The following is a 14716-nucleotide window of genomic DNA, read 5'->3' as shown; positions in this document are numbered from 1 at the left end:
CTTCATAACCTTTTATCAATTTAGCTACTATTTTAATATCAACCCTTGACAACCAAGTGTAACAAAACATTTTTAAAATTGAATTTTTAAAGAAAATTGCATAAAATTGCTATTAACATTTATCTATTCTTGGCAATGATAATGACCGCTAAATTTAAACTTGAAAAAAAAAAAAAAATATACATATTATTTAAAAGGCATAAGTATGTATTTTAAATCTCAAGGTGGTTTCATGTGTCTATCGTTCGATCTTCACGCCGATGGCGCTTACTGCTACAACACGAAAAAAATAATGCGCTAATTGCTAATGTACCGCCTTCTTCCTCCCTCTTTATATATATACAACATATACATAATGTTGTATATATTATAAATACATATATCTATCTACGTTCATTGACCATAACGAGACGAAATACTATATATTCTCTAATTAATTTCATTTGTTTCGCTATTTTAATCATGACTATCACAGAGGAATATTAAATGCATTTTGAATGATATTACTATAGTTTAATTTGTCAAATTTTTTAAATTTTATATAGCTTTAAATGTTAATAATTCATATATTCTTTTATTATAATAAACAAACATAATTTAATAAAAAAAAAATTAATATATTCTATGATTTTTTTTTGATAAATTTATTATCTTAAAATTTGTTGTCATTAGTAAACTACAAAATATAAATAAACAATAATTTTATTTATTTAATGTTCATGTATATTTTGTGTTATTAAACATATTCATCATATGTTTAAAAATAAAAAAATATTGATATTTTGTTGAGATATATACAAGTGATTGTATGCCACGTTGCAAACACGTCATATTATAAATATATATGTGTAAAAAAAAAGAAAGATATTGTTCATACGATGGCGTTCACGAGATATAAAAACTAATAAAATATATAAAAAGATAAAAAAAAATACTATGCATAAGTATATGTGTGTATAAGGTAGATTGAAAATCAGCGACAAAACGTGGGGTGTCACAAATTAGGTGAGGTAGTAGTTACACAATGTATTTTTCTGTCTGGCTGTATTACCAATAGCAGCATTTTGTTTAATGAAAGAGATCCATGATGATGAATGCCCATGCTCCCCAAGAAAAAATATATATTTCCTCTGGAGTTCCCTGGTCTTATTTATCCTGATGGATTTTGTAAATGACAGAAGCCAATACTATTTAATAAATTATTATACATTGAAATGTGTTGTCATTAGTAAACTACAAAATATAAATAAAAAAACAATAATTTTTTAATGTAAAATATGTATTTTTATCTATTATTTAATCCAAGTTAAGGTATCGTTGTATTGTCAATAATTAAACTATCATTAATTAATGGTAGATTCATATACATAGTTAAATTTATTGGATAAATTTTTAAAGAAACATATCCACCAGATGTACCATCAAGTTGTCCTTTGTGAAATAATTCAATTGCCGTAATTGGTTGGCTTGTGTTAGGTGCAATTTCTAGAAGATCAAAAAATGGAATAGTTGTTTGTGATGCATCCTTAATCAAGTCTGATGCTCTGATAGTAATAAATTGATTTTTCTTAGAATCATGTGGATGTGTATTAAATTTGAGTGGATCATCCGGATTATTTAAAATCAATTCAGGTCTGAAATGTGTAAATTAATAATTATATATTCAATTGAATAATTTAAATGTTTTGTTATAGTAATAAAATATAATTTAAATTTTTATTACAGCTGTTTGCATGATTGTTCATGATATTTTGTTTGAGCAGTTATATTTCCATATTCATAATTAAAACCAACATATTTTGCTTCAAGTTTAAAATGTCTTTCTAAGTCTTGGCCGAGATACTCATAATTAAACCTTACACCTAAAATTGTAATGATATTTTTCTTTAATCAACTGAATTACTTGAATTATTCTACAATTTTTTTGTACCTGTCAGTAAATGATTTTCGTCAAAAGTCAGTTTTTGTAAACATATTGTTTTCGCATACAAATGATGTATTGGAAGAAAATCTTTATTTTCTTCCAATGTATACTCTGTTCCATTTTTATAAATAGCCACATTAGGAAAATTTCTTTTATATTTAAATGTTGGAATTGGTACCCATCTCTCAGTATTTTTATCAATTTCTCCATAGGGCAAAAGTTTACCTTCTCGAAGCTGAATATGAATCATACGATCTTTAGCAACAAGTCTTGCACCAGTTGCTACCCTATACAAACAAATAGTTATATATTTTAAAGCCAAAAAATAATTTATTCAGCATATTTAAAGTGTATACTCAACATGTTATCACTCGTTTGTGACCATAACAAACTAATAGCTCTTATTGTATCACTTTGAGTATGAATATAATCATCCACACAATCACAATACATTGGACGAATCATATTTCTAAAGCTCGTTAAAATATCTGTGTAAAAAGTTTCATAATTTTGTTCTAATTGACATGAATAGCTCGTATCACCATAATTTATAAAATCATCGTCTTCTTTAACTTTTATCCAATAATAATTTTTGTCACTAGTCTGATTTCTCTCCATCTACATAAATTTAATTACAATTATATTTTTCATTTCAAATATAAATTACTTTCTCTACTCGTCGATATTAATTGAAGACTGTTATAAACTTACTCGTTGACAAAAATTAATAACCCATGCTTTTTGACAATTTGCTATCCAACCAGAACAAATTTCATCATAATTATGATTATTGTCATAGCAATCATCATGTACCTGACACAATTTAAAAGCATTGAAGTCATTGCATCTGTTGAGTTTTGGAAAAGCCTTAAATTGCTTATGACCAATGACAATTTTGTAGAACATATTTTCAAAAGAAGCATATGTTTTATTGCCTTAAAAAACACAACAATTTATATCTCTCACATACTATTTATAAATATCAAATGTATTATTCAAACTTACCTATGATATTTTTATTGTCTACATCACATCGTCGAATAAAATTTTTAGCAAATTTCATTTCATTTTTAAACAAACCGGTATATTCAATGATACTTTCTATTCTTTCATTTTTAATTTCATCCATTTCATGAGAAGAATTCTTATTTTTAAATCTCCACATATATGCAAATGTCATTGCAGCCATACCTTGAACTTCTGAATGTATAATCTGTTTATATAATGAATATAATTGATAGTGTGGTGTTAAATCTTCGTCACATTTTATTTGTAATAATACGTGATAAAATTTTTTTAAAAAATTATTTTTACTTTTTCCACGTATGTGAAAAAAATTTTTCTTTAATTCAAATAAAGCTGATTGAGGATAATCAGAATCAAGAGACATCATTTGATTTGTTTTAGTTCTAAGATCCCATGATTTATTTTGATTCATATATCTTGCCCATTTTCTTGTTTCATTATATAAAAAATCAATTCTATCAATTTTTTTATATACTTTGTCATATTGTTTCTGATAATCTTGTTCAAATAAATAATTTTCAATATTAGTTTTAATATAGCTAATTTGAAATGACAATTTATCAAGTTTATTTGCCAATGTTTCGGATATTTTAAAGATATTTTTATTTACATCTTCAACTGTTGGATCTGGCAATAATGTTTGTTCTGCAGCCATATAAGTTGTCACTGTACTAGCAAAAAAATTAACTGTTTCAATTGCAAGCTTACTGTATGATGCATGCTGAACCCGGCAAATTGCAAATAATATTAAAACAACTCTAAAATATTTTTCATGCATTTTTTTTTTCTCTAAATATGTTCACACACAAAAAAAAAAAAAAAATGCTCTTTCTTAGAATAAAGCACAACTAAATTTCGGGCTGCTGTATATATATGCTCAGAGGCTAATTACCACTCTATTTTTTAACACATCCACTCATCTAATATTTATTTAGTTTATCTTTAAAAACATTGATAAAATTATTTCCTTGAAAAAAAATAATAATTACGTGGAACACTCATCATTGGTACACGTAATTTGAACTTGAAGATAGAAAATAAAAATTACCCAATCAACCTGGCAACTTGACTATTTGTCTTTTAATAAAAACAAAAAAATGATAAGGCTTATCTTTGTTGCTTAATACGTAGGTTTTTTCTAAACAACATGGATAAATATAATAAAATGTGTATAAATTATTAGAACACGTTTTAAACAAATGACAAAGAATAAATGCTATCATTTTATATTTCTTTGAACGAATGAAAAAATGCCAAGTTTTCTTGGAAAATAGACGACACAGGTAAGTGACTGCACAACACAATTTTTATTTTTACTTTTTTAATGTTTAAGTGGTTTTTTTACGTAGGTGGGACGCTTCGCGTCACCTGCGTATTGGATTTGCCTACCGAAAATTAAAAAACGCTCTCTTTTTTAAAGTAATTGACAGAGACACTTCGTGTTAGAACCAAAAGAAGCGTATTTTCAATCTCTTTAATTTGTATATTTTTGATTTTTTCTCAAATAATTATTGAAGTTGCCAAAGCCAGAAATGTTAAAAACCTTTTTTTCTTTTTTTTTTTAAATATTAAATAACTTTTTATCTGCAAGCGTGATCGATTTGCACCGACTAATTAAAAGTTTCCTTTTATTTTGATCTTTAAATCGCCGCTATTTTGAAAACGATATCTTCAAAACTCACGGAGTTATTAGAATTCTAATAGAAAAATTTGATGTGGCTGTTTTTTTCTCGATTTACATTGGAACCCAACAAAATCATGTTTTGTGGAGATTTGACGCGCAATGCTGGCAGCCCTGCTTAGTTCGTCTCACTACACATATGATTATATGTTCATGATAAAATTTCGTAGTGTTGTGACATTTTATTTGAAAAAAAAAAAAAAATTACACTAACTAATAATTGCACATAACCCACCGGAGTATTGAAAATTTTAATTTTCGTTATATATGATTTTTTGTTATAAAAAAAATAGTGATTAGATGAAGATTTAATAGAAATAAAATTTTAACAAAAAAACATATATGTGTAACACTTCCAGGGCTTTACTGGAAAGGTGTGTATATTATATATTTGCTACCGTTAGTTAAAAGCCAACACCGAGGTAACGTCAGTTAAGGCAATATACATATAGTGGATATAGATAAGTCAAGAATTGTTGGACTGGCATGTTAGTAAATTTAACTTCCTATATTTTTCCGTATTAAAACTACCAGCAGTCAACGCATTAATATACAAATAAATAAATATAACTCGAATCCATCACACTTTCACTACTTGCTAAACTATAAATGATCTAAAACTGTCAACAATTTATAACAATTTTATAAACTTTTTATTATACAATAAAATTCATTTATATTTGTAGTAATTGAACTTTGATATTTTTTTTTTTTTAAATCATAATAGAATCAACTCATTGACATTTAAAATTCATATATATTATTGTCATAAATTTAAGAATAAAACAATCAACAAAATAAAATAAAAAATTATAAAATAAGATGTGCTTGTATACCTACACACAATTCAATTGTTGTATTAGAAAATATACAAATAAAAAATATAGAAATTTCTTGTTTCAACAAAATATCATCGAGACATTTAAATGCCATTTTACTATTTTAAATTTTTTTCTACATTTCTTTTTACAGCCATCTTCAGTTAGAGGTCACGATTCTCATTACAATAAAATAATATTATCATATGTATATAATATTTACAACTTACTCAACAATTTAAAAAAAATAAAAATTTTATTTTTATAAATTTAATATTCATATTAACCTCTCAGCAGTAGATTGTTTCATGTCAGATTAATATAATACTTTTTTCTTTTTTTGATGAATACCAAGTAGTCTCTTCTCGCTTTTGCATTAATATCATCATCATATGTAAAAAAATAAATAAATGTATAGCTTATAGATAATACATAGCTATTTATTACGTTATTTTACGCTCGTTTGTATATACCACCACGACAGGGGACTCATCTTGAAGTGCAGCATAACGAGCTACTGGCTGCGCATATGCGGATATCAAAATTCAATCAAACATAACTCTATAAAATTTTGTCATGATTTAAATAAATCATTAGCTACGTTAATCATTATACACTGCTAAATTTATTGCTGAAAAAAAATTATGAAAACGTGAGTCAAGATGATTGGAATAAAATAATAAAAATAATGATAGTTAAATAATAATAAAATGTAAAATATTGTTAGATTTTCAATGTTCTCACGGCGACCCTTTTTTTTTTTCTATATATCGTCAAAGGGTTATAACTTTACGAGGTGTGGAGTGAATAGTTGCACACACATATTTATATAATAAAACGTGTCCGCAGGTTCATCCAGCATATAGTGACCCTCACACTGCAGACGTTGTTGTATATTACTAAGAATAAAAGGGTGCGGTAGTAGGGGATACGTGATCCCTTCAGGCATTCATATACAGAAAATCAACCACATTGCGTGCACATGAACAATGATTTTTTTTTTTTTAATTTCTACGTGTTTTATGTTTGAATGTTTTTTTTTTTCTATATGGTTTTACTGATTGTCTTTTTTTCTCTAGGAATTTTTTTTTTTTTCTATCTTTTAATTTAATTTTATCATAATTTATTTTCTTTTAATCTCAGTATATTATATTCTCTTGTTTGTTCATTTGTTTGTGTTGTTTGTTGCTGTTGTTTTATTATTTTTATTTGTTTTTTTTTTTTTTAATATCTAGATTTTTACGTTTATTTTATGGTGGAGAAATATATACACACATACGTGTACAAAGACTGTGATGAAATTACTTGAACGATCAGTACATGGTTGTTTTTTTTTTTTTGAATCCTCTAGGAGTCGTTAGCGGTATATATTGTGGACAAACATACACGACTGGGTATCCCCAGGCGACCTCTTGGCGCCATAATGTGTCTCGAATTTTTTTATTTAACTCCCTTGTGATTATTGTTTCCTGGAATCTATCAAATTGCCATCTCGACGCCATTCTTCACAAATTACCGTAAATTAAACTATTAATATAAAATTTATTTATTTGTTCGAAGAGTTAGACACTGGTCATTTGAGTGGTAAAGAAACGTAAAAATTGCAAATAATTTCAAATAATGCAGCAATCTTGAAATTATCTATATAAAAATTATATGATTTAAATTGATTTATAAAAAGCTATTAATAATGAAATGTTTTTGTTTATAATATAAATAAATTAATAATTAAATATATTAATTTATTTAATATGAAAATAAGATGAATTTTTTTTTGTTTTTCAATATTCATTTTTATAGAAAAAAAATTAAACAAAATGAAATAATAATTTTAAATAATTTTGATAAATTATTTTAAATAATCAATAAGATTTTTTTGATGAATATAAACAAATTTATTTCATTAAAAATTAAATTTTATTTTTTTATAAATATTATATGTTCAAGTACAAGTTCATCCACTCTCATTAAAATCATCAAAATAATTATAAATAATTTATCAATTATAATAACAAATAAAAAACTAAAAAATTTATTATTAATTTTTTTTAGATTTTATAATTTTAAATTGTTTTTCAAAAAAAAATTACTTGAAGTTATCTTTTGAAATATTAATTTTGCGTTATAATTTTACAATATAATTTTACGATAAATTTGAGTGATTTCAAATTGAATTTTTGAAATAATAGACGAGTTGAATCATCATCAGTCTTAAAATAGCCAATGATAATATTGATATTATGTCATAATATTGAACTTATTGTAAACCGGTATTTCGATCAGATGATGATTAATCATTATGTTGTTGGTGTTATAGTAATAATAATATTTTTATATTTATTGACTTGCTACCCCACTGACGTCAATAAACTAAAATATACTTTATTGAAATATACAAATATATTTACGATGACACTATGATATCAACGACAATATTTATATATTTTTCAAAACCGGTTTAAAACATTGAATTTTATGACTTTGTTTATATCGTTCTAATTTTCAATTTATATTGATATATAAAAAATTTACAAGAGTTGTAAATTAAAAAATATAAATATATTTATTTTTTAAATCAAATGATATTTTAATAAAATCACTAATAAATCTATTGATTTACGTTTAATAAACAAAAAAAATTTTATAATTCAAGGTTGAATTATTTATTTCAAAATATGTTGAATAAATTTCAATAATGTAAAATTTTAAAGAACGTAAAAAATGAGACATATTTTTGGTTTTTAAAAAAATCAAACACTCATTTTCACCAGGGCCATACTTTGATTTAAAATTTAAATGTAAATATACCTAAAAAAAAATTATGAATAATCTTATATTTGTATTTATTAACTGCGATTAATTAATTGATTTTTTTTTTTGACTTGAGAAAGGAAAGCCGTGTTACTTGTTACTAAGATATTTTTTTCATGTTTATTATTCAATGTCTAGATGATCCACAAAAGATAATCATGTATATGATTTTCATCGATAAAGATAGATCAATGATATCAATATATTACGAGTAGAATTTGAGCTCTACAATATATATCGTGTCTAGATATTCAAAGCATGCAAGAAATATAATTTATTTTTTTACATTTAATATTTAAATATGTTATTTTTATGTTATTTTTATAGCTTATTTTAATATGTAAATAAAATTTGCTACTTTTTAACTACCAATGAAATATTATGCAATGAAAAATATAAAAAATAAAAAAAAAAAAAAAAAAGAGAAAATTGTCCAGATGAAGATATCACCTCTTCTCTATATCGATTAAATGATCCTGCTAATTGCAGTGAATTTTATTATACCATGATTAGGTATTTCGATAGAGACATACTGCGCATATACACACGGTGGCAAATGTGTATATATATGATGGTGCTTGTTTGGATTATGTGTTGTATGTGTATATAATATATGTTGGGCCAGAAACAAGAAAGACGCAAGGGGAACGTGAGATCAAGCTGGACGATTGCAACCAAGGGATTTCTAACGGTTTCACAGCGGGATATTGATTCGTCGGCGACACGCCGACACAAGACAAATAAATACATTCAATGTTGGATTATTTTCCAAGAAGGTAATAGTTTTTTGATCATTTGTAAACTTGTTTTCACCCATGTTACTTTCATCATTTTTCATTATTCACAGTCAAATTTTACAAAATAATAATATAGATGGCTTTTGATAAATTACATAATTATAAAAGATATGTAACTCTAGCAAGTAACAAATAAATTAATTACATATTATTTATCCGAAAATGTTTAATAATTATCTTGACAATAATATTGTAATAATGAGTTCAAAAAAATAAAATAAAAAAAAGCAAACATTTCATAGAATATTTTAAAGGTAAATATTAAAAAAATTAAATTTGAAATAATAATAACATTGAGTCATTACAATACGATGATTAATTAATTTATTTTTAAATTTATTAATTTTCAATTTATCCAACATGTATGATAATAGTAAATTTAAAAAAATAAATAAATTATTAAATGCAATATTTATTTATTTTTTTTTTCATATATACTCTTGTCATGATAATTTTTTTTAAACATTTTAAATAGTCATTGAATCATTATGTTTATATATGTTACTGTGCTTTTATAATTTTTATAATGATGAATTTTAATTTCAAATATCTCATGTGTCTTCAATATTAATATACACCCTGCAGGATGTTTATTTATTTTTTTTAATGGAAAAATTATTAACCATAATAAAAAATGTCCCAACTTGAAAAAAATATTCTCAAGTCAAAAGAAATATTATTTCACAATAATTTAAAATTACAAAACAACAATATGATAATTATATTTAAAAATTACTCCAAACAATAGACAACTACTAATTGTTTTTTATTGTTTAAAAATTGAAAAATTAAGATTATTAATATATTTAATGTTCCATAAATTGTATAACATTGCATGAATTCAATAATAAAAAAAAAAATAAAAAAGAAAATAGACCTCACACACTGTGATGTCTCAATTTGATATAAAAGTCATCATTATTAGTATTAAATAAAAAATAATTGATTTGACATTTTACAATATAATATATAAATGTGTGCATTAAATTAAATAATTTTTTCATTTTTAATGTATCAGTTGAATGAAGTATGAGAACACAAATATAACGGACAGGTGAGACATGCAATTGGTATATATGTCCCGAAGATATGCTACACGACCGAGTTCGTCTCACCTAGTGTCAAAGTTCACAAATGAACAACTTTGAGGGCGTGGGTGCGTCCAAGAGCAACTATGCCTCTGGCCTATCGTCAAGTGTGTTGAATAACGGAGTAAAATTTTTTTGTATTTTTTTATTTCACCAGGTCATCATCACTCAAGATCTCATCCAATCAATCGCAAAAAAAAAAACCAAAAGATATTACAGAAATTTTCAATTTTCTTTTTAGACATTTATTGACTGTCTCTGATCGATCAACATGATTTGATAAGAAAATAAATAAAAAAAAATTAGTAAACAGTCATATAACAACAAATACAGTATAATTTATTTTTCAATTGCTTAATGGTATAGTAAATATATAAATAAAAATTATTAAATGTTAAAAAGGTTATCGTATTTGATCCCCTCATTCACCAAAGACCCCCATTGTGGTACTTAGATTACATTGAATATCAACTATCGAGCACATAATACAAGTACCAGTATATATCCACTGAATAGATTGATAAATTGTTATATACCATATGTATATTTGAACGATGTATTAGATTGAAAATTCAAAAATAATAGTTAAAATATCAAAGAGCCAACACACATTCATCATTAAACAATGTTTTACCCCTATTTCGATATTTTATCAATTTTATCATCCGCCCATTCAAATGTAATCGTAAATGTATTTTATATATCTATTTTTACATTTTATTATATTGATAATTAATAACAATACATTCAAATTATTTTGAGTAAAAAACTTGTTGAATAAACATACGTTTTTCTTGATGGGAAATTTTTATTTTCATGAAAATTATTTGAAAATTTAAAAATTCAATTCAATTGATAAATAAAGATGCACGGTGTGTATATATTTTTTTTGTGTGTAACATAAAATCAGCAGGGTGGATTAATCTTGAGAATTTACAAATAAATTGTTAATCATTTGGCATTTATTTATCCGTGTGTGTCGTGACGTGTACTGAGTGTCGAGTATGCGGTTAAAGCCACAGTCTATCGTTGTCCAGCGTCTTCATTGGTATATAACTAACCAGATATATAAATAAATTAACAAAATATGTACATATATATACCCAATGGAAATGACAGAAATAAAATAAATTCTAAAGACACAACTTCTGCTTGACCTTTCATTATTGAACTCTCTGAATAATCCATGAAAAATCCATATGATATTTTTTTAAATCAATTTTATGATTATTAACTTATCACATTAAAATTTATTACAATGAGAAATATAAAAATATCAAATGATCAATAAAGTTTTGAAATTTTATTAAAATTTATGAAAAATATTGTGAAAATTTGTTTTTTTCTTTTTTTATATTTTATTTGTCAATCAACATGATGAAAAAATTAAAAAATTTAAACATATTCAAAATTTGTTCCTAGGTTTAAAAATAAACTTTTTAAAGGCTTATTTTTAAGATAAATTTTAATTATTTATTTTTAAAAATAACAACAAAAAATTAACAATTACTAATTAATAATTGTCGAACATTTACAGGTGAATATTTATAGCCATAACTATTGGACTTTTCATTGTTATTTTTCAAAAATAAATAATGAAAATTTATTTCACAACTGAGTCCATATTCAAACTTCTTATTTGCAATAAAAAAAATAAAAAAAAACTAATTAAAATTGTCAATTATTAACTGTACATTCAAATAATTAAAAATGATTTTTTTTTTCATAAAAAATTAATTACTTAATATTTATATGAAAAATAATTTCTAATCATAATTATATATTTAAAAATGATTAATTTAAAAATATATATATTATTTTTAATGATAAAATTGAATGACCAGATCGTAAATATATAGAAAGGCGTTTGTAAATAAAAGAGAACAAACACGATGAAAATAATCATTTGATACTAAGATAAATATACTTGTTTGGTTGTACTTGTTGTTGGTGGTAGTACCGCAAGGGTCAATCTACAGTGCCAAGCATTATATTCCATCATTGAAGACACACAAAACATATCAAGTATTTTATTTATAAGTTCGTGTGACTAAAGTCATATACCTATATAGATAAATCTTTATGTTGAAATAAATATATATTGTATATTATATTGGGTAAATTCCTTCATCATCATTGCCAAGTAATAGTCAGAATTTTTTTACCTTTTTTTTATATTTATTATGAACATCAATGTACCCACCCATTGGGACAACATCATCAGACTTTCAACTCACATATAAGAGATAAAACAATTCAACAAATTCACGTTTGATTCCTACATTGATATTATCTACTTCCTTTTTATTCTTCATTATTATTTTCATTCTCATCATCATCCTCATCTTTTGTATATAAATTATTATTATTTTCTTTTTTTTTTTTTTCTACAAAACTATAATAGCAGTGGAATTCTTGAAGAATCCTAGGTGGAGTCTTGATGATTGTTTTGATCTAACTGAACACGTATTTATACTTGACAACTACCCCGGAAGAAATGCTAAAATTATTATTTTATATTTTTATATATATTAGACTGGCCTTTTTGGTTTTTTTACGTATGTAGGACGCTTCGCGTCACCTTCGTATTGGATTTGTCTACCGAAAATTAAAAAACGCTTTCATTACTAAAGTAATTGTCAGAGACACTTCGTGAATCGTGTTAGAACCAAAAGCAGCGTATTTTCAATCTCATTAATTTGTATATTTCCGATTTTTTCTCAAATAATTATTAAAGTTGCCAGAGCAAGAAATGTTAAAAACCTTTTTTTCATTTTTTTTTTAAATATTAAATAACTTTTTATCTGTAAGCGTGATCGATTTGCACCGACTATAATTAAAAGTTTCCTTTTATTTTGATCTTTAAATCGCCGCTATTTTGAAAACGATAACTTTAAAACTCACGCAGTTATTAGAATTCTAATAGAAAAATTTGATGTGGCTGATTTTTTCCCGATTTACATTGGAACCCAACAAAATCATGTTTTGTGGAGATTTGATTCGACGCGCAGTATTGGCAGCCGTGCTTAGTTCGTCTCACTCACACAGATGGACATACGCAGACATACGTTTATGATAAAATTTCGTAGTGATGTGACTAAACAATATGACATTTTATTTGAAAAAAAAAAAAATTACTCTAACTAATAATTACACATAACCCACCGGAGTATTGAAAATTTTAATTTTCGTTATGTATGATTTTTTTGTTTTCAAATCGTCATTATGTATGACACTGTGTATCGATTGGTATATATAAATTTAATGAGCATGTAATTTGGGTTTTTATTTGGGTAAAAAGAAAAACGAGAAGAATGAGACAGAGAAAAAAAATGAAAAACAATTTTTAATTAGTCTCGAATGACTGGTTGAAAAAAGCAAAAAATAAAAAACAGTACTTACTCATATGTCGCCGGTCTGCCGATGATGGCGTCTTGGCAAGTGTGGCCCTTATTGCTACCTGAAAATAAAAAAAAATTCAAAAATTAAAAACCACAAAAGTAAGATTTAAAAAACAATTTGAGCAATTGATACTTGAAATAATTTGAGCTACTTTTTATTTATTATATTTAAATTATTTGTATTGTTTTTTTTTTTTTTTTTTTGTTAGATGTATTTGAGATACAACACGGATATGCTGAGTTTACATTGTGTTGATGGGAATATTAGCTGAGCAATAGGTGTGGTAGCTGAGGAAAAAAGAAATAAATGTATATTTATAAGAATGAATTAAACTGAATCAAACAGTAACGCAACTTTGAGAAGAAATTGACGGACAAAGTTTGTGTTCACGCGTCGCTGATCACACTGGAGACCAAGACAATGGGCTAGGCATTGAAATCGAGACGATTAGGTAACAACACTGTAACGAAATGTATATCGCGTGTGTTTCGGTTCATGAGATGTCAAGACAACAGTATAAAGTATAACAAGAAAGAAAATAAATTGAAAAAAATAAATAAATAATGAAAAAAAATAAAATAAAAAGATATATATAAAGGACAATAATAATAATATTTAAAAAAAAAAATAAGACTATGGTCCAGATTCCATTACGTTCAGGCCTACTTGCGGCAGCAACAGCAGCGAGTGTTGCTCTGTCCCGGTTTGTGCAGCACGTCTCGTCATCTTTCACTCTCGGTTTCACATATGCGTGGTGAACGCCTGAGTGAACTCAACCGAGCAAATAACAACTCTAAATTCAATATTCTTATATATTTTATTTTGATTTCATTTTATAAAATTGATTTGATCAGACGAAAGAACATGTGTGACCGAGATTTGTAACTTTTGAAGAAAAAAATTTGGTCAAAAATATAATAATAATGGGTCATTAAAATACTAATATTTAATAATTATCTTGACAATAATATAATAATAATAAATTCAAAAAAATAAAATAAAAATAAGCAAAAATTTCATAAAATATTTTTAAAAAATTAAATTTGGAATAATAATAACATTGAGTCATTACAATACGATGATTAATTAATTTATTTTTAAATTAATTAATTTTCAATTTATCCAACATGATAATAGTAAATTTTAAAAAATAAATAAATTATTAAATG

At 24.9% G+C, this 14716-nt stretch overlaps 2 protein-coding genes across 3 annotated transcripts in view; both read right to left on the bottom strand.

Moving 5' to 3' along the window:
- The window catches only part of LOC122851549 (rho GTPase-activating protein gacU), a 114998-nt gene that overhangs the window by 79638 nt on the left and 20644 nt on the right, over positions 1-14716 (bottom strand). For both annotated transcript variants that reach the window (XM_044150859.1, XM_044150850.1), the window contains one exon: positions 13548-13605. The gene's annotated coding sequence lies outside the window, so the exon portion shown is untranslated. The remainder of the gene's footprint in view (positions 1-13547; positions 13606-14716) is intronic.
- LOC122860615 lies at positions 1307-3605 on the bottom strand. The gene is made up of 7 exons (XM_044164511.1): positions 3561-3605; positions 2930-3137; positions 2636-2859; positions 2286-2542; positions 1931-2211; positions 1724-1862; positions 1307-1634 (listed from the first exon to the last, which is right to left on the bottom strand). The coding sequence occupies exons 1-7, from the start codon at positions 3603-3605 to the stop codon at positions 1307-1309; spliced, it is 1482 nt and encodes a 493-aa protein (XP_044020446.1).

Source organism: Aphidius gifuensis, linkage group LG1 (assembly GCF_014905175.1).
Source record: "Aphidius gifuensis isolate YNYX2018 linkage group LG1, ASM1490517v1, whole genome shotgun sequence".
In the NCBI taxonomy this organism is placed as follows: Eukaryota; Metazoa; Arthropoda; class Insecta; order Hymenoptera; family Braconidae; genus Aphidius; species Aphidius gifuensis.
The sequence above is the reverse complement of the archived record's forward strand: the minus strand, read 5'-3'. Positions and strand labels throughout refer to the sequence as shown.

Coding starts and splice junctions, on each gene's coding strand:
- LOC122860615 (XM_044164511.1), bottom strand. CDS start 3,605: ATGGCTGCAGAACAAACATTATTGCCAGATCCAACAGTTGAAGAT. Junction 2,860..2,929: donor AGACAATAAAAATATCATAG/GTAAGTTTGAAT, acceptor GTGTTTTTTAAG/GCAATAAAACATATGCTTCT. Junction 1,635..1,723: donor GAACAATCATGCAAACAGCT/GTAATAAAAATT, acceptor TACACATTTCAG/ACCTGAATTGATTTTAAATA.